At 52.3% G+C, this 25246-nt stretch overlaps 1 protein-coding gene across 1 annotated transcript in view; it reads right to left on the reverse strand.

The window, feature by feature from the left end:
- The window catches only part of CTIF (cap binding complex dependent translation initiation factor), a 238040-nt gene that overhangs the window by 198347 nt on the left and 14447 nt on the right, over positions 1-25246 (reverse strand). The window contains 3 exon segments of the mRNA XM_007465601.1: positions 603-707; positions 1725-1798; positions 23874-23945. Of these exon segments, the coding sequence (XP_007465663.1) occupies positions 603-707; positions 1725-1798; positions 23874-23945 (251 nt within the window).

A 25246-nucleotide genomic window follows, 5' to 3' on the forward strand; every position in this document is an offset into this window, starting at 1 on the left:
GGCGGTACGCGGGCCTCTCACCATTGTGGCCTCTCCCGTTGTGGAACACAGGCTCCGGACGCGCAGGCTCAGCGGCCATGGCTCACGGGCCCAGCCGCTCCGCGGCATGTGGGACCTTCCTGGACCGGGGCACGAACCTGTGTCCCCTGCATTGGCAGGTGGACGCTCAACCACTGTGCCACCAGGGAAGCCCCCCAGTGGTTCTTAAAGTGGGGCCGCTGGACCAGCAGCATCAGCAGCTCCTGAGAACTTGTGAAAAATGCCAATTCTCAGGCCCCACCCCAGACCTCCTGAATCAGAGGCTCTGCGGGTGGACCCAGTGATCTCTCTTCTTATCAAGGCGAGACCCACTGCTCTAGACTGTTGGCAAAAGCAGGGCCACTGTGAGTGGTCAGGAAGGGGAGCAGGCAGTGTGGTTGGAGGGGGCTGGGCAGTGAAGGGTGGAGGGATTCTGGAGAGAGGCCAGTGAACCTGCAGATCTGAGCCACTGAGCCTCCGGACATCAGCCGGCCCAAGGAAAGGCCCCCCCCTCCGCCCCGGTATAGCCACAGCTGTCCCTCACCTCACCAGCCCCTATGTGGGAGTCCCCCACTGCCCCTTACCCTTCACGGTCGATGTGTGGCAGGGGCTGCTTGGGCGTGTGTCGGAGCTTCCGGTGGAACTGGGAGAAGTCCAGCTTTTCAGGCTGCAGGTCCCAGGTGGCACCACTAGAGGGCGAGGGAGGGTGAGAAATGTGACAAGCCCAGTTACTGATGGGGAAGAGACACCCCGGCACACCCCAGGGAGGGCATCTCAGAAAGAGGTGGGCAGGAAGGACGAGTGCCCACTGGCCACAGGCAGGGGTCAGGCAGGGACCCTCACTCAGAATGGAGCCTGAAATGTCAGCTCTGCGCTCACAGACAACAGGGCAAGTGCTTGCCTGTGTAGCCTTCCCCTCTCTTCAACCCTGCTGTATGATAATAGATGCCTATAAAACACAAGTGTGGGCCTGACGCTCGCTCTACAGTGGTCCGTCTGAAACACTGGAAAGCCTGGGGATAGTGTGTCAGTTGGGGAAGCAGGAGGCCAGGTCCCCCAAGTACCAGTCTCAGGAGACCCACGGCACTTCCATGTTGGGCAAGCCTGAGCCAGAGCCAGGGTGAGCCTGGAGCACAGCCAGAGTTGGCCAGCTCCAGGGCCGAGGCAGAGCTGAGCTAAAGGGTCACCACCATCCATGGTCTGAGGCCATCACTCTCCAAAGAAGTGGACACCATGACAGGAGAGCTCATTAGCAAACCCTTCAGGGGCACCATCCCCACGTCCTGAGAAAGCCTGGCCAATACCTGCCCTTCCAACTTGGCCCGTCAGGAAGCTTCTAGAGCCTGAAGCACTGACAGTTCTTCCTTTTCTCTGGACCCCTCTCCGCACCCCCCAGCGCCCGCCTTCCATAACCTCTGGTGGGAGGGGTGGGGTGTGCAGCCACAGCTGTCCGTCCTCAGCTCTAACACAGCCTGCCTAACATCTGCCACATGCTGCTCCCCCACTGCCATTTTCCTTCCTTCTGTCTCTGACCTCCTTCCTGCAGCCTCATCCTTTCCACTTCACCCTCCTGTCTTTCTCTCCACTTCTTGATCAATGAACTCTCAACAATAACTCAATCCCCAAAGACCCCTCAGGGCATAAGGACCAGTAAGCTGGGGTCCCAGCCGGAGCCACACACCACAGCAAGAGGAAGAGGAGCTCACCTGAAGGAATCAAAGGTGTTGGCAGCCCAGATATCTGTGCCCAGCATGTCCAGAGAGGTGTCTTTGCTGCCATTCTGGAAGAGATGGAGGATGAAAGGGGTGGCATTATTTGCCTGGCCAGGACATGGAACAAATGGGTGGAAGGCCCAATCCCAGAGAGGGTTGCAGAGGGCCCCCTTCCCCGCCATCCCCCTCGGTTGGTCATCCTGGGCAGCTTGGAGGCTGGAGTGAGCCACTGGAGTGAGTGTCCTGGCTGGTGTACCCAGTACGAGTCAGGGGGACCCCTGGCCTCCCCCAGGCTTGGGCCCTCACTTTGCTGGTGTTTGACAGAGCTGTGTGGTCAGGTACAGGGCAGCCAGGGCTCTGCTGCTCCAGCCCGTGGCTCTCTCCTCAAAGCCTCTTTACTAGTGAACTGCCACCACCACTGCCAGCCTGATGGCAGCGGCTTCTCCCCAGGCAGGGGCTCTGCAGAGCCAGGCACACTGGAAGGTCTGTGTTGGGAGGTTGACTTCCTTTGGAGTTAAGCCCCACAGCCCAAAATCAGGTGGCACCAAGAAGCCCCCATTGACCAACAACTCCAGCGATGGAATTTCTCTAAGTCAACTAGCTCCGGTCTTCTTCCTTTGTTGTTTCCTATATGATTCATTCCGTAGACAGAAAATGCTCTACTTGACCCAGCTTCTGTGATCTGGCTTCTTTGCCCTTGGCTGATCTCTGCAACAAGTCCTCCAGGTCCCTATCTTCACTCCTGATGCCACCCATCCCTCACTGTAACTGAGCAGGACCCTATGGGGCCTTCCCAGAACAGACCCTACCCCCTCCCATGTCCTCTACCTGAAGGAAAACTTCTTCAGCCTCCTAGGCCTTCCCCAAGTTCCAAAGAGTAAATGTAACCAGAGAAGTGAGAAAATGCAGAAACAAAGGAAAACGGACAAGCAAGACAAAAATAATAATAGTTTAGCCATTAAACAAAGGCAAGGACATTTAGTTCCTCCTCTAGGGCTATAGATAATATTCTGAGCCAGGTCCTTTGAGCTGTTTTGCAGATACTGAAACCCCCACCAGGTGGGAGAAGTTAACTGCACGCTGACCTCAAGCACATAGACCCCAGACGGGTTGGAACCAGAGGTTGGTAATGTTGACTCCTAATTACCTCACCACCAACTAATCAGAAGAATGCCCATGAGCTGATCACATATCCCATAACCCTCCTCCCTCACCCTGTCTTTAAAAACCTTTCCCTGAAAGCCTTCGAGGACTTTGGGCCTTTTAAGCACTAAGCTGCCTGGACTCCTTGCTTGGCGCCCTGCAATAAACGCTGCACTTTCCTTCACCACAACCTGGAGTCAGTAGATTGGCTTTACTGTGTGTGGGCAAGCGGACCCAAGTTTGGTTCAGTAACATCATGACCCCCACAGTCTGCTTTTCATCACCACAGTCTTTAAAAACAATACTTCCACCTCCACTGAAGCTGACTGTGTGCATGCCTTATAACTCAGGACTCCACTCCCAAGTACAAACACAGCCGAAATGTGTACAGACGTTCACCAGTATTACACGGCACAGAAGTACAGAGGAGCACTACTCAGAATAGCTCCAAAGTGGAAACCACCCAAATGCCTACCAACATTCAACCAGACAAATTAACTGCGGTGTGTTCACATACTGGAATATTACACAACAGTCAGAATAAACTAAAACAACGTGTAATGCCATAAATGAATCCTACAAACATAAAGTGGAACAGAAGAATCTAGATACAAGAGCACCAGCTCTATAATTCAATTTTATATAAAGTTCAAGGACAGGCAAACTAGTCTATGGAGAATTCAGACAGTAACCAGAAGCAGGGCCCAGGAGGGGGCTGGGGGGCTGGTAATGTCTGCTCTTAATCTAGGTGTATTCAGTTTGTGGAAATCCGTTGAACTGTACGTGCGTGGTATGTACACCTTCTTCTGTGTGTGTTATGACCTTCTGGTTAGATTCCTGGTAGCATCCCCAGTCTTTATTTTTATGATGATCTGTCCCTGGACCTGTCATTCCTCAGATCCACTAGCTCATGCACTAGGCAATCTTCCTTTGAGACCTTTCCATAGGCCTGGCCCTGGGCAGACACTAAAGACACAAAAGTGGAGAAGTCACAGGTTATGCCTGCAAAGAATGGTATGGGATGACACACATGTAATAAATAATTACAATACAGTGTGAAATGTGCACTGATTCAAGGTGCCACAGTAGGACCAAAGCACAGGCAAATTTTCTGAGAAGTAGGGAAGGACTCCCCCAGAGTAGGGATTCATGGTGATCAGGAGAGCGGAGGGAAAAGGAGGGAAGGGGTCACCTGGAAAAAAAGGTCAGTATGTGGAAAGGGGCCCTGGCAGGATACAATAAGGCATTCTGGGTAACTTTAAGGCCTCCTGGGTTTGCACAGGGAGCCCGGCAGCTTGTCAAGGTGCCCCCAGGTGGGCAAGTCAGTGGTTTTCAACGTCACCCACTCTCAGTCCTGGTCAGGGGACTACTAGGGGCCTCACAAGTGCTCCTCAGTGATAGTCAGGGGTTGAATTGTGTCGTAACCACCCCTCCCCGATCCCCGCCACCACCGTTATTCATACGCTGAAGTCCTAACCCCCAGCCCCTCAGAATGTATTTGGTAACAGGCTCATTGCAGATGTAGTCAGTTAAGATGAGAGTGGGCCCTAATCCACTATAACTGGTCTCTTTATAAAAAGAGGAAATTTGGACACAGTGACAGATGCACACAGAGGGAGGACGCCAGGTGAAGAATGGAGTTATGCTGCCACAAGCCAAGGAACTTCCAGAAGCTAGGAGACAGGCCTGGACAGATCCTTTCCTAGCTCCTTCACAGGGATCATGGCTCTGCCGACACCTTGCTTTCAGTCTTTTGGCCTCCAGAACTATGAGATGACAATACATTTCTGTTGTTCTAAGTCACCTAGTTCGTGGTCAAACGTCATAAATCAAGCAGCCCTAGCAAACTGATAACGGTGATCAACCATCCATCACCTCCACAAACCCCTTGTGAGGGCAGCCCATCACGTCCCCACTTCCCACAGCCAGCAGACAACCCCCCTGTGAACTTCTCATGTCCTTCAGCCACATCAAGCACCAGAGGGCCCCGGCGTCCCACCTCCTGCAAACAGACAAGCTCAGACCCAGGCTGGCTCAGCTAGTCTCTGATCTGCCCACACCACCTCCCCAGAGATGGCCCAGGAAGAGTCCCACCTGCTGTCCTCCCTGTGCTCCCCCAGCTGGAGACTATGGCCAACATCACCCCAGAGCCTACCGAGCAGAGCTCACATGGACACTGGTGAAAGGAGAAAAGGCACGAGGATGTATGTGTGTGTTTACTGAGCGCCGCCCACATACAAGGCACTGAGAACCCGGCTAGAAATAACCCCAAACGAGGCTCAGCAACCTGCCTCTCCCTCCCCCAGCGACCAGAGACATCCGGCGCCTTGGCAAAGAAGCCCCATGACTTGGGGGCTTGGTTTTGTTTTTAGTTCTCATTTTCTTCAGGTCGGGCAGAGGCGGCCAGCAAGGTCTTCTTACTCACTGCATCCTACTCTGCGCATCCCGACTCACCAATCCCTCAAGGTAGAAACCAACCTACTTCCCACAGAGAGAGCAGTTTGAGAGTAGTTTCCGGCTTCTAATCGGTCTGAAGGAAAAGGAACACTGGCCAGTAGAAAGGTTGAGGCCCAGCCTCCCAGCAGAAGGGGCCCAAGTGCTCAGACCCTCACAGACACCAGGCAGGAGATAAGGAGCGGGTGGGGAGAGGAGGGGAGCATTCAGGGGAGGCTGAGGGAACAAAAGGCTAATGGGAGAGAGGGGCACCCAGAGTGTGACCTCGGATGAGTCACGTAACCTGCCTGGGCTGCATCCATACAATGAGGACTGGGCCCTCCCTCTGGCACCACCAGCCTGAAGCCTTAGGTCACTCAGGTTCTAAGTGGCTGGGAACTTTCTCATGATGCCCTGAGACCTCCCACAATCCTCCTGTGAATCAACCACAGTCACTCAGGGCCAGAAGCTTCTCCATGTGGTGCCACCTGTGTGCAGCTGGGTCTTCCCCACACCTGTCCAGTCCCGCTTCCCCATAATCCCTTTCACTATTGACCGTGACATCTCGTCTCGGCCTTGCTCCTCTCCCGCTCCCTCCAGACGTGTCCCATCCTTCAGCGCCTGGCTCCAGAAAACCCCTCCGACCTCCCAAACTGCAGTCACCTCCCTCTGTCCTGAACTTAGCACCCGCGTGGGTCACCTGTGGCCGCAGAGCCCACCGGCGGCAGTTCTCACTCCGTCGTACCGTCACTCTCTCCTGCTCCAGGGCGTAGACCTGGGATGGCAGGGACCTCTCCGGGTGCCCCAGCACTCTATGCTCAGTGCCCAGGAAGTGTCTGCTGAGTTGACAAACACTTCAAGAGACCTTCACTGTCTTCCTTAAACACGTTGCCATAATGAGCCATGTGACCTCAGCAAGGTTACTTCACCAATTTGGACTTCAGATTCTTCATATTTAAATAAAGAGATCTCCGAAAGTGACGTGCCATATCCTGTAGATGGGTTTCTTCTGATTGGCATCAGATTGGTGCTGCCACCACACCCTCTCTCACCAGGGGCAGACATCACTAATCAATTATGGCACAATTTACAATCTTCTAGGATCAGCCCCTCCCTCCCTTCCTTCTTTGAGTTGTCTCATCACCCTACCCATCCCAACTCCTGGGGCCCTGCTTGCTTCAAATGCCACTTTGAAACTGCAGGTGGCTAGAGAGACTCACTTTCTATCTAGGAGACAGGCCCCCACCCTCCTGAGATATTAAGTGGCTTGTTCACAACACCCTTCCCAGGCCTCAAAGATGATTACCAATAGGTACAGCATTTTAAAATGACTCCTACAGCAAAGGTCAAAAAAAAAAAAAATCAAACAAACAAACTAAACCTTGCTTGCAAAGCACACGTCTGAGACCTCACCTGGAGTGAAGTTCACTTCCTCCTTCACGATAGTAACACGAAGTCTCTCCCTAATCCCTGACCCTTTAAATACACAACTCACTCTGGCACTTACAAATTCAGCTTACGTGGAGTGGACCGTTGCTTAGTCATCACTCTCTTAGACCCATAAGGATGTTAATCTCCCCAAGTTTTTTTTTTCTTCAAAAAATGTTTATTGTGGTAAAATGCACATAACATAAAATTTACCATCTTAACCATTTTAAGCATACAGTTCAGTGGTACTAAATATATTTATAATATTGTGTAACCATCACCACCATCCATTCCCATAACTCCTTTCATCTTGTAAAACTGAAAGCGTATACCCATTAAATACCAACTCCCCATTTCTGCTCCCCCCAGCCCTGGAAACCACTATCCTATCTTGTGTCATAGATGACTCTGACAACTCTCAGTACTTGATACAAGTGGAATCACACAGTATTTGTCTTTTTGTGACTGGCTTACTTCACTTGGCATAAGGTCCTCAAGGTACATCCATGACCCCAATTAGACTTTAAGCTCCTGGACCACAGCTACTTTCCATTCTTGTGTCCCCAAAGTGGTCAAGCCGGGCACACAGTAGGTCCACCTCAGATGCCTGCCAACTGATTAAAGAGACTCTACCCTGAGAGATAGAGGCCCTGCTGCCTCTGTGCCTGAAAGACTGATTCACAGATTAGGATGTCAAGATGGATTCACCAACCTAGGATTTGAGGCCCCTAAAGAGTGAGGAATGCAGGATGGAGAGAGAGAACAACCATGAAAAAAGGACAGGAAGGTCACCACTTAACCCAGGACTGCAAGCACCTCACAGGGACGAGCACAATTCACCTTAAAAGCAGCTCAAGAGCAGTGCGAGTGCACATAAATCTCCCTCCTGGTCCGGGGGCTGGAGTCTTGGCCACCACCCCTCATAGCAGGGAGGGGAGGCCATCTACTCTCTGCCCTGTGCTGTGGGCAGAGGGCCCTGTGCAGAGAGAACCACAGCTAAGGGAGGTGCCTGGGCATCTCAAGCTCAGGCCCCAGCCTCTTCTCAAGCAGCATCCCTGGCAGGGGAATCCATCAGCCTCAGGGACTTTGGGGGTCCAGGGACAAGGCCCCACTGGCTGATGAGTGGGAGTGGGAAAGAGGGACAGAGCAGCAGTTGCTGGAGAGGGCGCCCCAGGCATTTTCAGCAGGGTCCCCAAAGTGGTCAAGCCGGGCACACAGTAGGTCCACCTCAGATGCCTGCCAACTGATTAAAGAGACTCTACCCTGAGAGATAGAGGCCCTGCTGCCTCTGTGCCTGAAAGACTGATTCACAGATTAGGATGTCAAGATGGATTCACCAACCTAGGATTTGAGGCCCCTAAAGAGTGAGGAATGCAGGATGGAGAGAGAGAACAACCATGAAAAAAGGACAGGAAGGTCACCACTTAACCCAGGACTGCAAGCACCTCACAGGGACGAGCACAATTCACCTTAAAAGCAGCTCAAGAGCAGTGCGAGTGCACATAAATCTCCCTCCTGGTCCGGGGGCTGGAGTCTTGGCCACCACCCCTCATAGCAGGGAGGGGAGGCCATCTACTCTCTGCCCTGTGCTGTGGGCAGAGGGCCCTGTGCAGAGAGAACCACAGCTAAGGGAGGTGCCTGGGCATCTCAAGCTCAGGCCCCAGCCTCTTCTCAAGCAGCATCCCTGGCAGGGGAATCCATCAGCCTCAGGGACTTTGGGGGTCCAGGGACAAGGCCCCACTGGCTGATGAGTGGGAGTGGCAAAGAGTGACAGAGCAGCAGTTGCTGGAGAGGACGCCCCAGGCATTTGCAGCAGGAGATACTCTGTAAAGAGAGCCCCGCCCCCACCTCCCTGCATGTGCAGATCAACCTCGAGGAGCTGGTACCATCTGCGATCGGAGGTGAGAAGCATTTTTTCAGTACTCCATAGTTTAGACCCTCTCCACACATTTCTCCTCATTGAAGCCCTACGACTCTCACCCATCCTCGCAGGAGCTCAGAGAACTTATTCCTGAGCCGACGGAGATAACCTGAACCCTATTTTAAATGCTGGAAAACTCCAAAACCACTGCGGTTCCCAGCAAGCACCTGGCTACTCAACCCTCCCCCCATCACCCTCCCATCAGCTCAACCTCTGGTTCTGGTGACAGCATCCCTCAGCAGGCGGCGGAAGCCTCTGCTCTCATCCCTCCATCTCCACAGGGTAGGTCTCATTACTCCTCATGAGCACCTACCTCCTGCCTCCACTCCCTCCCCCGCACGCCGTGACTCTGATTCTCGGAGCTTAGGAACAGAAGTGCTAGGATGAGCCCCTCACAGACCGAGGGGCTGCAGCCCACACACTGCACAGTCCTGGGGAAAGAATAATGTGCACAGCCTCCCTGGAGGAGGCGACAGCACTGGGCAAGAATCAGGACCCTCGGGCCGCTGAACAGGATGTGGCTGAGGGCTGTGGGCAAGCCTGTGGCCTCTCTTGCTGAATATAGTAGGAGGGTGAGCCCCACCAAGGCCAGTGTTGTAACGGGGAGGGGGAAAGTGTCTGGAGAAGTCCACAGTGAAAATCTTGGTCACGTAGATGACTTACTTATCTGACTTACTTGCTCCATCTGACAAGATGACTGCAGCACATAACAAGAATCTGGACACTTCCTTAGAGCTTGTGGCAATGGGATGTGACCGGCATATAATCACTGCATGTAACCTTTTACCAACAGGGGCTGGAGAAGGGGCCTAGCTCTTGGAAACAAAATCTGTGTCCTTCAAGTTTCAGCCCAGAGAGGGAAGACCCTCACCTGCAGAGCCTTCCTTTCTGTCCCTTGTTGAAGCCGAGGTGGTGACCCAGGCGATGCCCAGAGGGGCCAGGACTCACCGGCAGAGTGACTGCTGCCACTGAACTGACAGCCAGGAACCTAACAGCTTCTCACGTTCATCCCCAGTGCCCGCCGGCCCTGGGCTGACAGCACCCAGGCGACCCGGGGGCCACCTGCCACGTTGACGCACGTCCAGCCAAAGCCCCTGAAGCCATAAAGTGCCTGGATGTTCCCCGCTTCTTGAGTTCTGGACGCCAACCCTCAAACCTTGAAACCCCTAACACACACACAGGGCAGAGACGATGGTGGCGGGAGCTTGGCTGTTCTGCTCACTGCTACAGGGGCCTCAGCATCCTCCTTGGCACACTGGCAAAGCTTTGTGTTGGTATGCGGCTCAGACACCGTCTGTGAAGGGGCTCTGAGGCCACAGCAAGCTGCTGAAGGTACAAGATTATATTCCTCTTTGGGCTGCTGTGCTCTTCCTGGACTCGGAGAAAACAAATCTCCTTTCCACCCACTCCGAGTCTCTCTGATGGAATCAGCTCGAGAGCCTTCCTCCCTGTGGCTCTGCTGTTTCCTCATCAGCTGGTGCCCCCCAAGCCCACGGCACATCCAGCACATACCCCAGGGGTTGATTCCCTTCCTGATCTACTGTGTGCTCCAAGTGGTGTTCTAGAAACACTAATCCGCTGGCTCACAAGTGTCAGTGTGCATCGGAATCATCCAGGGAAGGGACTGAAAATGGTTTAAGTTTAGGGCAGCTGGAGTGGTGCATGGAACACGCTTTTGGAAACAGTGGATATTAAAAAGTTTTATGGGGGACAAAAAGTTTCAAAAGGCTCCTCGGTCAAATATTTGGGACACACAGAGTTAAAAGAGTGTTAAATGAATACTTTATTGCAGAACTTCTCAGTGCCTTTATTGGTCTTAGATGGATGCTGACTCTTCAAGTAGGTGGCAGCACACACAGCTTTTCCCAAACTCCTTTGGCCAGAAACCCACCCCACTCTTCCTTTTCACTCCACAGAGCATCCTGCGGGACTATGGTTCCCCCACTGGGAAATAGACATCTTAAACTATCTGTTAACTCTCTTCCCCCATTAGTCTGCCATCCCCTCAATTGCAGTAGCCCTGGCTTCACTTTTCTGTTGTGTCCCCCTGCCTCCTCACCCCCACCACCCTCCTAGTCTTGGGATGCAGCATCATTCATTCTTTCTTTTTCTTTTTCTTTTTTTTGCAAGGACTCAGTGGCCAGGCACTGAGAGCTCTCCACAAAGCCTAGCTGGCTTCTTCGAGAACATTCTCCAGGTTGCAATTCCACAGTTGGCCCTGGTGACCACGGCTTTCCTCTGAGTCCCACCCCTTCCCTGGCCCTGAGGTCACCCAGCCCCTGCCAACACCCCGCCAGGTTGTTGCAATGCCAAGGTTCTGAGGAGTCTTATCAAAAAAAAAAATCACCCTTTTCAGTGGATCGTTTTTTAGCACTTAAACACTGCTGAATCCTTCACAACAATTAGGGGGCCCCTTGACAGGCTGAATCGTGCTGCTCTCAGAACAGATCACAAAGGGATAATAAGCACTTTAAACCATGTGGAAAAAGAAATGGAAACGGCCTGCCCAAGGGCAGGGAGACTGAAGCTGCCTCTGAAAGGGCCACGCGGGGTGCACAGCTACCCCAGGTCAGGGATGACAGATTCCAGAGAATGATAACAGCAAACACGGACGCAGCACTCACTGTACACCAGGCACCATCCGAGCACTTTACATCTGTTACAACCCTAGGAAGCAGCTGTTGCTATCACCAACCCCATTTCACTGATGAGGAAACTGAGGCTCAGAGAACTCGCCCACATTCACACAGCTAGTTCCCAGGAACGCATATGAGTGTGGACCAGTCTGTGCTCTTAACCACTGCACTCTGCAGATATATTACTCAAATAACTTCTGACCCCACTGTCGAGTTTCCCATAATGCAGGAGCATACCCATATCCCTACGAACATTTGGGCTTTCCGAGTTCATCTCTTGGGAAGGCAGCGCTGGTGCAGGGAGTAAATCACTTGCAGTGAGGAAAAGAAGGAATGTAGGGGTGCAAGATAGAATGTGTAGGGTCAGGGGGCTCCATGCATGAGTGAATGAAACAAGACGGGAGTGAGTCACTGTACAGTAGAAAAACATGCCAAGTCAGGTGCAATGGGAAAAAATGACCCTCTTCTATACTGTTGTTTTTTCTTTATTAATATACAACTGCAGAGTCATTTCTGCTTGTGTACGTGTGTGTGCACAGGTATGTGTGTGTTGATAATCCCAGGCTGCAAAGGTTTAGAAATAAGGCAGAGTCTGGCTAAACAAGGCAGGGGGCAGCAGGAGGACTCCCCCCATTAATGGGAGGGTCACAGGCAAAGTTCTAACTAGAGGATGTCCGGGCATGTCAGTCTGAGTTTCCCCAGCATGTCTGCTGCTGTGTCAGCCGCACCAGAGCTGGCCAGCCCAAGACTGCGGCTGCAGCACCAGAAGCCTGCAGGGACCAGGGCCTGAACTCCCAGGCTGCAGAACCAGGGGCCAGCTGCTGGTCGTCAGCTCTACAGGGCCCAGCCTGGGCACCAGAGAGATGAGGGCGGTACAGCCCCTGCTCCTGGGAAGGCTCATAATCCCAGTCCATTTCCCCTTCTTGGTGCACAATGTTCTTCCATAGATTCTGTCCATGACGAGGGCCAAGAGCAAGCAGACTCCGCAGACTCAGGGCTCCCGGGGAGCTGATAGGCAGGGCTATATCCCTCTAAACAATGGGCAAGACCTCTCTCCTTCCTCTCCAAGGATGCCCTCCCAAGTCCCCTGCCCCCAGCCCCAATATATCACCCACATTAGCGGGCTAACAGTGCTAGGCACTGTGTGGCCACAAGAGGCCCGAGGTGGTCATCCCTGTCCCACAGGTCTTACCACCTAGCTGGAGAGTCACAGAAAAGGAAAAAACAACTGAAGACAACACGTAGTGAAGCCCACGTGATATGATGCATGCCACCCATGCTGCGGGCTCCAGGCGAGACTGTGGCTCTGGACTCCAGGAAAAACTTCCTGCAAGTAACAACACGGATGGACTGAGAGTGGGGAAAGCAGGAGCCTAGGCCTGTAAGCTGCTTCCTGGGGCCCCATGAGGGCTGCTGCAGCTCCACAGACCTGAGCTCCCTCTTCAGTATCATATTGGACTAGAATGGTGATTACCGAGTTGGGGTGCAGGAGGGGCGTAGAGCATGAGACACTGGGAGAGTGTGGTGCATCGTACAGGATGTTTGGAGACCAAAGAGCTCCAAAGGCATCTCCTGGGCCAAAACAGGGGCTTCCTGTAGGCCAGGTCCAAAACTCCTCTCAGACCCAAACAACCAGACTTTGAGGGTGACTTGGGTTTGCTTGAAGAGAGAGGAAGTGAGGACCCAAGCACAGATCAAGGGTGGGGCAGGGCAGGGCCCAAGGGAGAAGCAGTCCTGTCCTGGTGTGTGTGTGTGGGGGGGGCCGTGTGTGAGTGTGTGCCTGTGTGTGTGCCTGTGTGTGTGGGGTGTGTGTGTGTCTGTGTGCATGGTGTGTGTGTGGGGGGCATGTGAGTGTGTGCCTGTGTGTGGTGTGTGTGTGTGCGTGGTGTGTGTGGTGCGCACGCGCGCGCGCGCGCATGTTCAGCATGTTCAGCACCAAGGACAGCACCCCCACGTGCTGGTAGGAAAGATGGTGATGGACCCCCAATATTTGAATCTTCCTACAATAGAAAGACCTGAGGCAGGAGACCAGCAGAGTGGAGACCAGAAGACAGAGCCTCCTGAGTAGGACCAGAGCTGAGCTCAGGAGCAGAAAAGGCCGTTCCTTTCACTCTGGAGCCTTCCTGTCTGTCTGTCCAATCTGTCCCTTCTCTCTCTACCCTCACTGTCTTTGAATTAAGACCCAAAGCCCAGGGAGGAGTGGGAGATAATGACTCCCTGTGGCCAAGTATATTTCTCCAGTCTCTCGGCTAATTAATCATGCCTTAGGATTTAAATGGCAATATTATTAGTACCTACCCTAGACTGGGCCACAGCAGAGCCCACTTCTGGTTGGCTGCCTGTCCAGCATCTGCTAAAGTAATGGGGGCCCACTCAGCTGTCCCTAGCCCCATACCTTGCCCATGCCTCTGTGCAGAGAAAGGATCTCATCCTCCAAGGCTCCTCACTAGGAGGCCTTCTTGGAACTCTCCAGTTGCTGGAGATATCTCCCTTCCTGCCAGCACCAGACTCAGAAGCACAGAAGGCCAGGGAGGGAAGGGGCTGAGAGATCATCTGGCCCAGGGCTGACCTAAGAGTTCTGCAGAGATGCTCCCAGAGTGATGCGGTGGATAGAGTGGGAGAGAAAGCAGGTGGGTTCCTTCCCCTGCCTCACCAAACAGTTCTGCCCTTTTGGTTTTCTACATGAGATTTCCTTGAAAGGCTGTGATGAAACAAAAGGTTCTGTACTTTACAAAATTTAACTTTTGTTCTAGATAACCGTAGATTCACATCTAGTTGTAAAAAATAATAGAGATCTCATGTATCCTTTACCTTGTTTCCCCGCCAAGGAAAACCTTGTAAAAGTATATAGTTCAGATCACATCCAGGGTACTGAGAGCAATACCCTCTAGAATGCTGAACATTTCCATCGGCACAAGGATCCTTCCTGCTGCGTTTTGGTACCCACCCACTTCATCGTGCCCCCCTCCCCTAATCCTGAAGAACTGCTAACCTGCTCTCCATTTCTATAATCCTGTCATTTCAAGAATGGTATAGAAGTGGAATCATAGAGTATGTAACTTTGGGGGATTAGCCTTTTTTCACTCCGCATAATTCCCTGGAGATTCATCCAGGTTACTGCATGTGTCAAGAGTTGATTCCTTTTTATTGCTGAGTGCCATAACTTACTTAACCATTCACCTGTTGAAGGACATCTGGTTTATTTCCAGCTTTTGGCTATGACGAATAAAGCTGCTATAGACATTCAAGTACAGGATTTTCTGTGAACATAAGTTTTCATTTCCCTGGGATAAACACCCAGGATTGCACTTGCTGGATCATATGGTACTTCTAGGTTTAGTTTTACAAGAAACTGCCAAACTGTTTTCCAGAATGGCTGTACCACTTAACATCCCCACCAGCTATGCATGAGTCATCCAACTCCTCTGTGTCTTCACCGACATTCGGTGTTGTCACTGTTTTTTGTTTGTTTGTTTTTTTTCCATTTTAGCCATACTGACAGGTGTATAGAGATACCTTGCTGAGGCTTTAGCTTGCATTTCCCTAACAGCTAACACTGAACATCTTCTTGTGTGCTTAGCTGCCATCTGTATATCCTCTTTAGGGAAAAGCGTCTCTTCATGTATTTTGTACGTTTTCTGACTGCATTGCTTTCAATGCTGGGTTTTGAGAGTTCTTTACATATTCTAGATGCTTGTCCTTTGTCAGGAATATGTTTTGCAAAATCTCCTCCCTCTTTGTAACTTACCTTTTCATGCTGTAAACAGGGTTTTTCCCAGAGCAAGAGTTTTTCATTTTGACGAAGTCCAATTTCACATCTCAGTGTTGACATTTATGGTCCTCATTCATTCACTTCGAAATCTTCCCAATTCTTGGTATGACAAATGATTTCTGATTGTAATCAGGACATTTTCATGTTATGTAATGAGACTCTGAATCTCATTTAAATCTTCTGTTTTAACTGGCTTTTTGTGGTACCACTCTGTCAGGGGAAAGGGGGTGGGTACGACCTCAGTACAGTCAGTGGAGGTAGGAGTTCCAGGACTCCACATGGTCCCCACTGACGCTGCTATGGGGGCCTCACGACCACCGGGCAACAGTGGAAGTCCCAGCTCTCTAGTAGAACCTCCTCTGACTCATGCCAGCAGGGAGGGGAGGGGCACCTCTATCCTGCTGAGTCGGGGTGGGAGTCCAGGTTCCCCGCATGGCCTCCAACAATACCACGGGGCGGGGGGGGGGGGGGGGTGGGCAGGGAGCTTCTTACCAGCCAGCAGGGATGAAAGTCACAACTTCCTACTTGAACTTCTCTGACACCACACTGCTGAAGGAGTTAGGGGGCCGCGTTACAGCCCGGAGCGGGTGGAAGTCCAGGTTCCCACTGGTTATTTGCTCGTGACGGTGCGGATGGTGCTACAGTTTTTTTTCTGTGCTGGTTGGCTGGAGTAGAGCAGCTATTGTCTAAAAGTTTTCTATCTTGCTAGACCTAAGCTTCTATTCTTTTCCTGGACCTAAGCTTGGAGAGAATAGACTTATATTGGAACTTTCAAAAACAAAAATCGGTGTCCACTGGCATTTCCTGGTTACCCACATCTTCAGCTTCAAGTCTGGGATATAGAGGCAAAAAGAAAACCCAGGGAGGTCACTCCTGTGTCAATACTCAGGTCCCAAGGTCCCAGCTGGTCTGCCTTCTCTCTCTGTTTCAGAATCTTCTTATATTTGCTTTATATAGAATGTTCAGGGTTTCAGTTGTACTTAGCAGGAGGAATATAGAAAAGAACATCTATTCCATCTTCCCAGAAATAGAAATCTGTATTTTTAACAAAACATTTTGATGACCTTAAGTCTAGTTCACCTCCTCATTTTTCAGAGGAGAAACTGAGGCTGCAGCTAGATGACGTATCTCACCAGTGATGGAATAGCGAGTCAGAGGTACAGAAGCCAGGACTCACGGTCTCCTCACTCCAGTCCTCCAGTCAGATGCCGTTACCTTGACAGCATGGCCCCTCCCCCTTCGTGCCCGGGTATCTGACCTCCTCTACAGACGCCAGCTGCAGCCAGCTCCCCTCCTCCCGGTATTCACACGCGGCTCTAGAATGTTGCTTGTCCACTCAAGAAAGTCTTCTTTCTCTAAGCAGACCCTGGGTACTCTGAGGGCAGAGACCAGGCCACATGGCTCATACTGTTTACAGCGTGGGCTCAATGAACAGTTGCCGACTGCTCTCCCTATAGAAGTCAATCATCAATATTATTTGGTAAGCGTTGTATCCTGGCTCCTCCAGGTGAGCTGGAGTCAGAAGTCACTCCGAGGATGGGGACAGATGGCGTCTTCTGGAAGAGAGAGGCTCACATGCTGGGAGCAGCAGAAGTACACAGGTCGTGCCATGTTCAGTTTGGGGAGGCTTATTAAGAGGAAATATAGTCTATGTTTATGGTGCTCCCAGAAAAGTAACCCAGGATGGGACAGGACGTGGGAAGCAGTGTGTCATGTCCCAGACTTCTTAGCACTGTGGTTTAAGTGCCCATCTCCCGCCCCCCCCCCCCCCCCCCCCCCGGGGCCCCCCCCCCCCGCCAGTGCCAGGGCCAGCCGGCCTGTGTCTCACCCAGGCTGCACCCAGGCTGCCTGTGCTTTGGGAGGGATTTCTCGCTGAGCATGGTGCTATGTGCTTATCATTACGTTATCTCATTTCATCCTCCCCCCCCCCCGCCCACTCTACCCTCCACATACACAGAGACTGCACCCATTGCCTTCACCATCCCGATTCCTGGGTCCTAGCATGGTGGCTGGCACACGGGCCCTCAATGATGACGTGCTGGTTGGATCAATGGATGAAAGAACAAATAAATAATCAAAGGAATAAATGAACCACAACAAAAGGAAATAGCTGCAGGAATGAGGATGCTTAGCTTAGAAAGCACACTTGCCATGGCAGACTGCGGGGGAGAGGCTAAATAGCCCTGGACAAAAGGAATCAAACTAAATCCATCCGCTGGAATTATGAAGAGGTGGTCTGGGCTGAATCAAAGACTGACATTGTTATCAGCGGAGCTGCCTCACATGCTCTGAGATGCCTTGTGAAGCAGCGAGTTCTCCGTTTCTGGAAAAGTCCAGCAGCTCAAGGGCCTCATGAAGCAGGGGGATCCTGCATTGCAGGGAGTTGGGTCAGGTGACCTCTGAGCTTCTCATCCTGAGAGCCCACATCTCAGTGGAGACCTGCCTAGCTCTGGATTTAATGTGGCAAAGGAGGTAAGCGGGGGAGGAAGTCAGCCACAGCCCCTGTTGAGTTTCCACTAGAAGTGGAGCACGTGACAATCATTCTAGCCAGTCACCAACCAGTTCTGGTTTCCCTGGTCCAGGCGTATAGTAGGATTCTCCTGTTTAGTGTGTTTATGGTTGGGTGGGGCCATGTGACTAGTTCTGGGCAACAAGCTAAGAGTGGAAGTGATGTGTGTTACATTCAGGTTGGAGCGTTGAGCGTTGAATTGCCTCCGGGGCTCTTTTCCCTCCGTCATGGCAACTGCTCCAACCAAGCTGGGTCCTAAACGGGTGGCTTAAAGTTACTAAGATTCAGAGCTGTTTGTTACTGCAGCATTTCCTAGGCTACCCTGACTGATACAGGGGGACAGAATTTACCTGTAAGGAACGACAGAGAAAATACAAGCCATGCAAGGTACACAAACGCGTGGGGTTGGACAGCAGCTCCAGCAACTCAGCGGGGTGTACAGACATCCCATCCCCCACCACTCTGGTAAAACCCAGCACTAACCAACGACTCCAGCTGTGCCCGCTCCTCCTGTCTAACATCCCAACGTCACGGCCAACTTCAAGTCTCTGCTAACACCGCTTCTGCTCTCTTCACCTTTTTCTCTCTTCCCTTCCACCTGGTCAGACATCCTACCCATTCCTGAAGGCACAGATCGAGTCTCATGTCCTGCAAGCCATCTCCCTACCCGCAGAGAGCAACAGGGCCATTCCTTGGGATGACTGCAGTGTCTGTGGTCAGGGCATCTCTTTGGGGGTCTTACCGTGTGTGCCTTTAGTCTGTTTCATGTTCACTAGCCTCTGCTCTACAAACAGGTAGTGAGCCCAAAGGCTCCAGCTCATATGTGAGCCAAGCTCACAGCAGGTGCTAATAAATGCTGAGTGAACAGAGAGCAGTGCCATGAACATACACATGATATTTCTTAATTATTCAGAGAAGCTGATTAAAAATCTGGGCACTTTGACTCAGATATCATTTGTACTGAGTTTTCAGATTGGCTCTGAACCAGATACTATAATTCCTCAAGGGCAGCAAGATGACTGGCAGAAAATTCCTTCTACCCTTTTCTGTGGGCCAGAGGTAAGCAGTGCATTTGAGGCTCACCTCTGCCTACCATCTGTCATCTCTTGGGTCACAGTCAATGCATGCACGTAGGATATACCTAACCTGCAGGTTGACACAGGCATCAGGGTATGTGGGGGGAACAGTAGAGAAATCAGGAAAATCCAGACCTGATGATTTTAGCAGCCATTTGGACCCACTTCACGGAGACACAGAATATAAACAGTGAAAGATGTTTCCAGAGAGGCTCAGAGGAGTCTCATTTTGTGGAAGAGGCATTGGAGTGCACGCCACACCTGGGTCAACATCTGGTTCTTCTGACCCCTGGAACAAGCCTCTTTTCACTCTCTCCTGATGCTTCGATTTGCTACCGGGCATCACGGGTGGAAGAGGGGAGTGCCCTTCTCTCCTCACTCCAGGGAGTGTGGGATCACAGCCTGTAAGCCGGGACTCAGGACACCATTTATGACACATCCCTACCTTTCCCAGGGCTTTGCATGAACCTGTCTGGTAAGACGTGTGCTCATCAGGTTCCCAGCAAAGATCCCATCACTTGCTCGATAGCCAACACCGTGGGCCAACAAGTCCTTCGGTCAGGAAGTCCTTCTCAAGGTCTAATCAGAGGCACTACTGCTGTCCGGCACATCAGTTTCCTTTCCTTGGCACTTCTGTGCTGATGGAGACCTGTTTGCGCCTGACTCCACACAACCTTGCACATGCCTTCAGCTTCCTTCCCTGAATGCTAAGTCCTGGGCCGGCACCTGGGGATGTCGTTTAAATGCACTGGGCTGCTCTCCCTCATTTCAGGTGCCTTCCTCTAAATCATCTCCGGCCACCTCCCCTGTTACAATAAGGTGGAAACTGTATTCCGACCTCCTGAGTAAATGACTAGGTGGCGGACAAACTCTCCTGGAAAGATGCTGCCAGGATGCCAAACAGTCCCCAGTACAGCCGAGTCCCGACTACAGGCAGTTAACGGGCCTCTTCAGGACTATGTGGAACCCATTTTTTGTTCTGGACTCTCTGAGGCCCCTCCTTCCATCTCATGGGACTCTACCTACCCTGGCTTACCTCTACGTTGTGCCTCTGAAAGGGTTCAGAGAAGGCAAGGGTTTTTTTGGTTTATATTCATTAACTAAAACAACAAAAATAATCCCAGTGCATGACTAATCCTCAAATGGTGCCTGCACCCAGCTCCTCATTCAGTGCATGGTCTGTGACTCACCACAGAGCTTCCTGGGCAGAATGCAGCACCTCAGCATCCTCCTGTGGGCCCCACTGTCCTGGGTACACGTGCCCAAAGTGGGGCAGTCAGGGAAAGTGCTAGAGCAGCCACCCCAGTCTCAATCTAGCCTCAGTTTCCTCCTGAAATTCTTCCCAGGGGTGAATGTGGGATAGTAGAGCTGCCCCATCATCCCAATGACTTCCAAAAGCTCAGCAAAGTTGGTGTGGCCAGAGGAATAGGACCCGCTAGGCAATGACTGCATAGACCGGGTCTGAGCCATCTCAGGTATCATTATTGAGCACCTACCGTGTGCAAGGCCCTAGGCTGGGGCGGGGGGAGGGGGTCAGGGATGTAAAGGGAGCCCTGGTGGCGCCCAGCTCAAGGCCCACCAGCAGGCTGAGGGGACAGGCAGACGTACATATGGAATATCCTGATCACACCATGGATTAGTGTGCGGGTGAGGGTGTCTGCCTGGTGGAGAGGGTACAGTGAGGAAGCCAGTGGGTGCTCATATGAGCTGGTCCAGTGTTCCTGTATCTGGTGGACCAGGCTGAAGGGGCCCTTGAAGGCTGTATGGGCAGCAGCATCCCGTCAGAGCTGCCCCCCCAGCTAAGGCACTTTTCAGCTGGTAGCTCTCTGGTTTCCCCTCCATCAGGGGGCCGCTCCAGGGCAGGGTGGGCAGGGGCAGCTGTCTCTGGTAAATTGTGGGGTTTTCCTTATGTCACTCAAGGGATGCTGACCAGCTTTGATCCCTCCACCGGAGGGCATCAGAAGATGGCTGCTTCACGGACTTCCCTGACGGTCCAGTGGTTAAGACTCTGCTCTTCCACTGCAGGGGGCGTGGGTTCCATCCCTAGTCGGGGAGCTAAGATCCCACATACCGCGCAGACAAAAAATTTAAAAATTTTTTAACTTTTCAAAGAAGATGGCTGCTTCTTGAGGGGACACCAGAGGCTCCTGGAGATGAAGCCCAGGGTGGGTGCTCCCACTGGCAGGAATGTGGATGTGGACGTGAGCCAGCATGGGCCATGGGACAAGGGCAACACCCCAGAGAGGGCAGAGCATGAGAAACAAGGAGGCTGTCCCAACACTGTTGAGCTGCCATGCCAGCCCTGAACACCCTCCCAGGAGGGTGGCGAGAGAGAAAGAGACTTCCATCTTGCTTACACCACTCTATTGTTCGTACCCTAATTAACTGAGTTACTAATGTCTACAGTCAGGCCTTTCATCACCGAACCAAGGTGATGACCTCAGGAGACCTCATTTCAATCCTGTCTCTCCGTGCAGCGCGGGGTACAGCGTCCGGCGCCTTCCAGGAGGGCCAGCCCGATGCCACCACCTCTGCTCGGCCTGCCCGAGTGCCTTAGCTCTGGGCCACCTGAGGTCTGGCCACGCTGTGCACACTGTGTCTCCTGCCCTGCACTGGGCATTCTTTTACGCATTATCTTGTCCTTCAGGGGCCATGCTCCAGGCCACTACAAACACTCCCCGGCAGAGGAATCTATGAAAACTCCCTCCGCAAACACCCTGAGCTCTTGGGCCCGCTCGAAGCAGCTTCTCACGGCACAGGGTGTGACCTCACCAGGACTTAGGCGGAGCAGCCTTCCCGCTTCCCCCAGCTGGCTCGCCGCATGGGGACACCGCGGGCTCTGAATCCAGAACACACAAGGCACGTGGCACGTGGGGCTGAGGCCGTGGCTGTCCCTTGGTGCCCCGGCTACTCTTCCGTTTCTTGGAAGCAGATGTCTCTGCCTTCCTTCCTCTGAGATGATCAGATAGACTACACGGGGGCGGTGGGAGTGCCAATGGCCCCATGGCCTGTAGGAAACCCCTACTATGAAGCCCTCGTGTTCCGGGCACATCAGGGAAGTAAAGCGGGTTTACATCCTGAGAGCCCTCCTCACCCTTCCTGGGGCTCGTCTCCTATAATGGACTTATGCTCAGTTCCACCTGCCAAGAAAGGACCTAACAGGAGCCTTTTATAATTTCTTCTTTAAGTTCAGTTGCATTTCGTTTTGCATTTCATTCAACCCCTGCTTATCCCAAGCCAACTGTTCAGCTGCTTCTAAGAGGGGATTCGGGGTCAGCTGGTCTTCATGACGGGGTATCCCTTCCCACAAGCCCCCGGCCCTGGCCGACACCCCACCCACCCTCCTCCAGGGGGTGAAACCAGCTGTGAAAGGACAGCTCAGAGTGAGGCAGGCAGATGAGAAGCAAGTGGGAGGATATGCCAATCTCATCCCCCTGGAAACCTGTCCAGAGTGATGGGAAAATGGGACCAGAGAGAAAGGGTGGGGAGAGGGGACCCAGAAAAGAAGATAAAGGAGCGAGAACAAAAAGGAAGACTCTGGACGATTCCAGAACCAGACACACCTACTCACTAAATAACAGAGAGCTGGTTGTTCAGTCTCTCATTTACCAGCCTCTTATGTCCCCATCCAAGACTTTCGACCTTTCCCTGAAGCTCTCTCTCTGATTTTTGAGTCCCCAAATCCAAGTCCACCTTTGCTGATGAAGTGTTAAGAGAATCTTCATGTAGGAAACCCCAGATAATTGGCAGACACTAGTGACAGTGCCCCTGATGTGTCAGGCCTTCAGCCAAGAGCTGGAGGGGTTTAGGGAGTATAAACGGAGTCCATGACCAAGCACCAGCAGTCTAGCGGTGAGGACAAAAGACCTCCATAGAAGGCTACCTACTACAGGAAGACAAGGTAAAGGCCGATGAGGGGACAGGACAGGCAAAGACCTGGGTTCAAGTCCCAGCTTGGTCAGGTCATGACACCTGCATGGACCCCAACTTCCCTGTCTGTAAATGGCATGGAGAAGCTAGAAGGACCCTCAGAAGCCACTGAGTCTCCTGGTTTTTATATGAGGAAGCTGAGGACACAGAGAACTGCCACCGAGTTTGTGGCAGAGCACCCCACCCTGGCTTTATCATGGCCTCCTACTTAAGAATCAGCGAAACACACACACAAGCATCTTGTCATGTGACAGAACTGTCCAGGGCAGCTGCCCCGACACACACACCCCGTGGTATAGCAAAGCCCTACAGCCTAAGAAAGATCTGGAACTGAGGCCACTGCCCATCTTCCCTCACAAAAGAATAGAGAAGAGTTGGTTTAATCGGCACCATGGACCAAAGTCAGACACAAGCAAGTGGGCCCAGGCAATGTGTCAACACAGGTGCTTTGGAACAGGGAGCAAGTTGCTGCTGGAGCCCATAAAGCCTCCCTCATGTCTCTGGACAGGTGCAGTGCGAGGCTGGACTGGGGGTTGGGGACAGACGGAGTGTTCAGTCTCTGATCCCACCATCTCCCACAGGTGGGACGAGGTATCAGCAAGAACAGCTCGACAAACAGAGGGTGTACGGGACCTGGGGGTCACCAGGGATGGCTCTCAAAGAGCAGCTGCCTCCTTCCCTCCGGGCCACATGACCCGCACAGGGCCCCCCTCGGGATCTCACAGGGAAGCAGCAGCGGACTCCAGCCTGGTCCCGGGAAGCTGGTTGGCTTCCCTCACACGCACAGTCTGCCCCTCCCGGTCCTCTGCAGACCTGGAGCAGAAGCGATCTCCAGAGTGCCCCTGACACACACCAAAACCCTGGGATCCATCATCATCGCTGATGTGCGAACCTCCAGTTCACTCATTTTACTGCTGTATAATATTCTACCATAAGGATGTACCACAGATCACTCACTTTATTGCTGTATTACAGTACATTGTAAGGATATATCACGTATCATTTATCTATTCTCCTTCTCAACGGATCAGTAGTTGTTTACAGATGTTTGTTATTATAAATAATGCTGCTACTAAAAATAAATCTTATGAATCTATGTGTTCTGGGCAGGGAGGGCTTCACTGTGGGCTGGATATTCAGGGAGAACTTTCCAGAGGGCAGACTGCACCCTCCCCTGTCCCATTTCCCACACTCCCACATCACCACCTCTCAGGAGCACCATGGTGAACAGCCCAGGAACCCAGACAGACAAGACCTCGATGACCCCCAGATGGAGCACGGAGCTGGCTCCCTACCTGCTGCAGGGGGGCTCGCCCTCGGGAGAAGGAATAGCTGCAGTCCAGCTGATCACTGCAGTCCGCCGTCCACTGCAGGGGAGAAAGGAGTGGTCAGTGATGGCAGGACACACAGGCTCATCCTCACGCTGCCCTGGCCCCCCAGGCACGGTCCCGCCCTGCCGCAGTAGAGCCAGTATGAAATCCTGCTCAGCCATTTTCAAAGACAAATCTTTCTGTACCAGCAGGTCCCACTTGGCATCTCCCAGTGCCACATGGAGGTGACCCTTTGGCGTATGTGTGGGGAAGGCAAACTCATTTCCTGCCACCTAAGCCCACCAAAGTGATGAAGAGCCAGCTACATTCCAAAGCCAACCAGACAACACAGAGGGTAAATATGAGTTTTGAGAAACCAGCACCATGTTTGACCACCTAACCATGCTTCAGCCACACTAGCCCCCTACAGTGTCAAGGTTGGAGCTAGAGGAGAGGCATGTATGTCTGGATCATACCATACACCCAGCCCCAAAGTACGGTGGACCTGTGGACTGGCAGGAGAGCATGGCATCGGGGAAGAGCCCCAGACCGGCCATCAGAAGCCCAGTCCCACCACTGACCTCAGGGGCCTCATGTGTCCCAAAGTGTGATAGGACAACTACCAGTGTAACAGTCCTCAAACCCTGCCACGTAGGGGGTCTCTGGGTCCTAATCTCCACCCACTGAATCACTGGCTGAGGGCAGCACCTGTCTTCTCCATTTTGACAAGCTTTCCAAGGGATGCACCAGAAGTTTGAGAGCCACTGAAATCCATGTAATCTCCCAGGCTCCACTTTGTCATCTATAAAATGGGGACAGCAAGCCTGGGTGACTCTGCAAGGTTGAAATGAAGGGACTTTGTAAGCTACACAAAATCTATATATAAAGTAGTAGTAAGAGTACAGCTCTTCCACGGTAATGTGTTATCTATATATATGGTGGTGCTTTTATTATTGTGTTAAATGTTAGGTAGGCTCTCCAGCTCACGTTGAACATTGATCTTGACCTACACCTGTATGATTCATAAAAAGCAGAGGAGCCCAGTCTCTCTCTGTTTGACACACTTGGTCAAAACTGTGCGTGAGTTTGGATGGCTCAAAGCCATCACCGTCCTGGATTTGTGAAACCTTGGCTAGACACACCCTCCCGACTGTGGGTCAAGGGCATGACCTGTGTATAGGAAAGACATTTTATTACAACGCCGATGATACAGGCTGGTACAAGTGTACACTACAGCAGTGCTGGCCAACGAATAGGAACCGCAGACATAATTTTTTTTTTTTTTTTGCAGTACGCGGGCCTCTCACTGCTGTGGCCTCTCCCGTTGCGGTGCACAGGCTCCGGTTGCACACGCTCAG

The sequence above is a fragment of the Lipotes vexillifer genome, unplaced genomic scaffold, assembly GCF_000442215.2.
Source record: "Lipotes vexillifer unplaced genomic scaffold, Lipotes_vexillifer_v1.1 scaffold36, whole genome shotgun sequence".
NCBI classification, from domain to species: domain Eukaryota; kingdom Metazoa; phylum Chordata; class Mammalia; order Artiodactyla; family Lipotidae; genus Lipotes; species Lipotes vexillifer.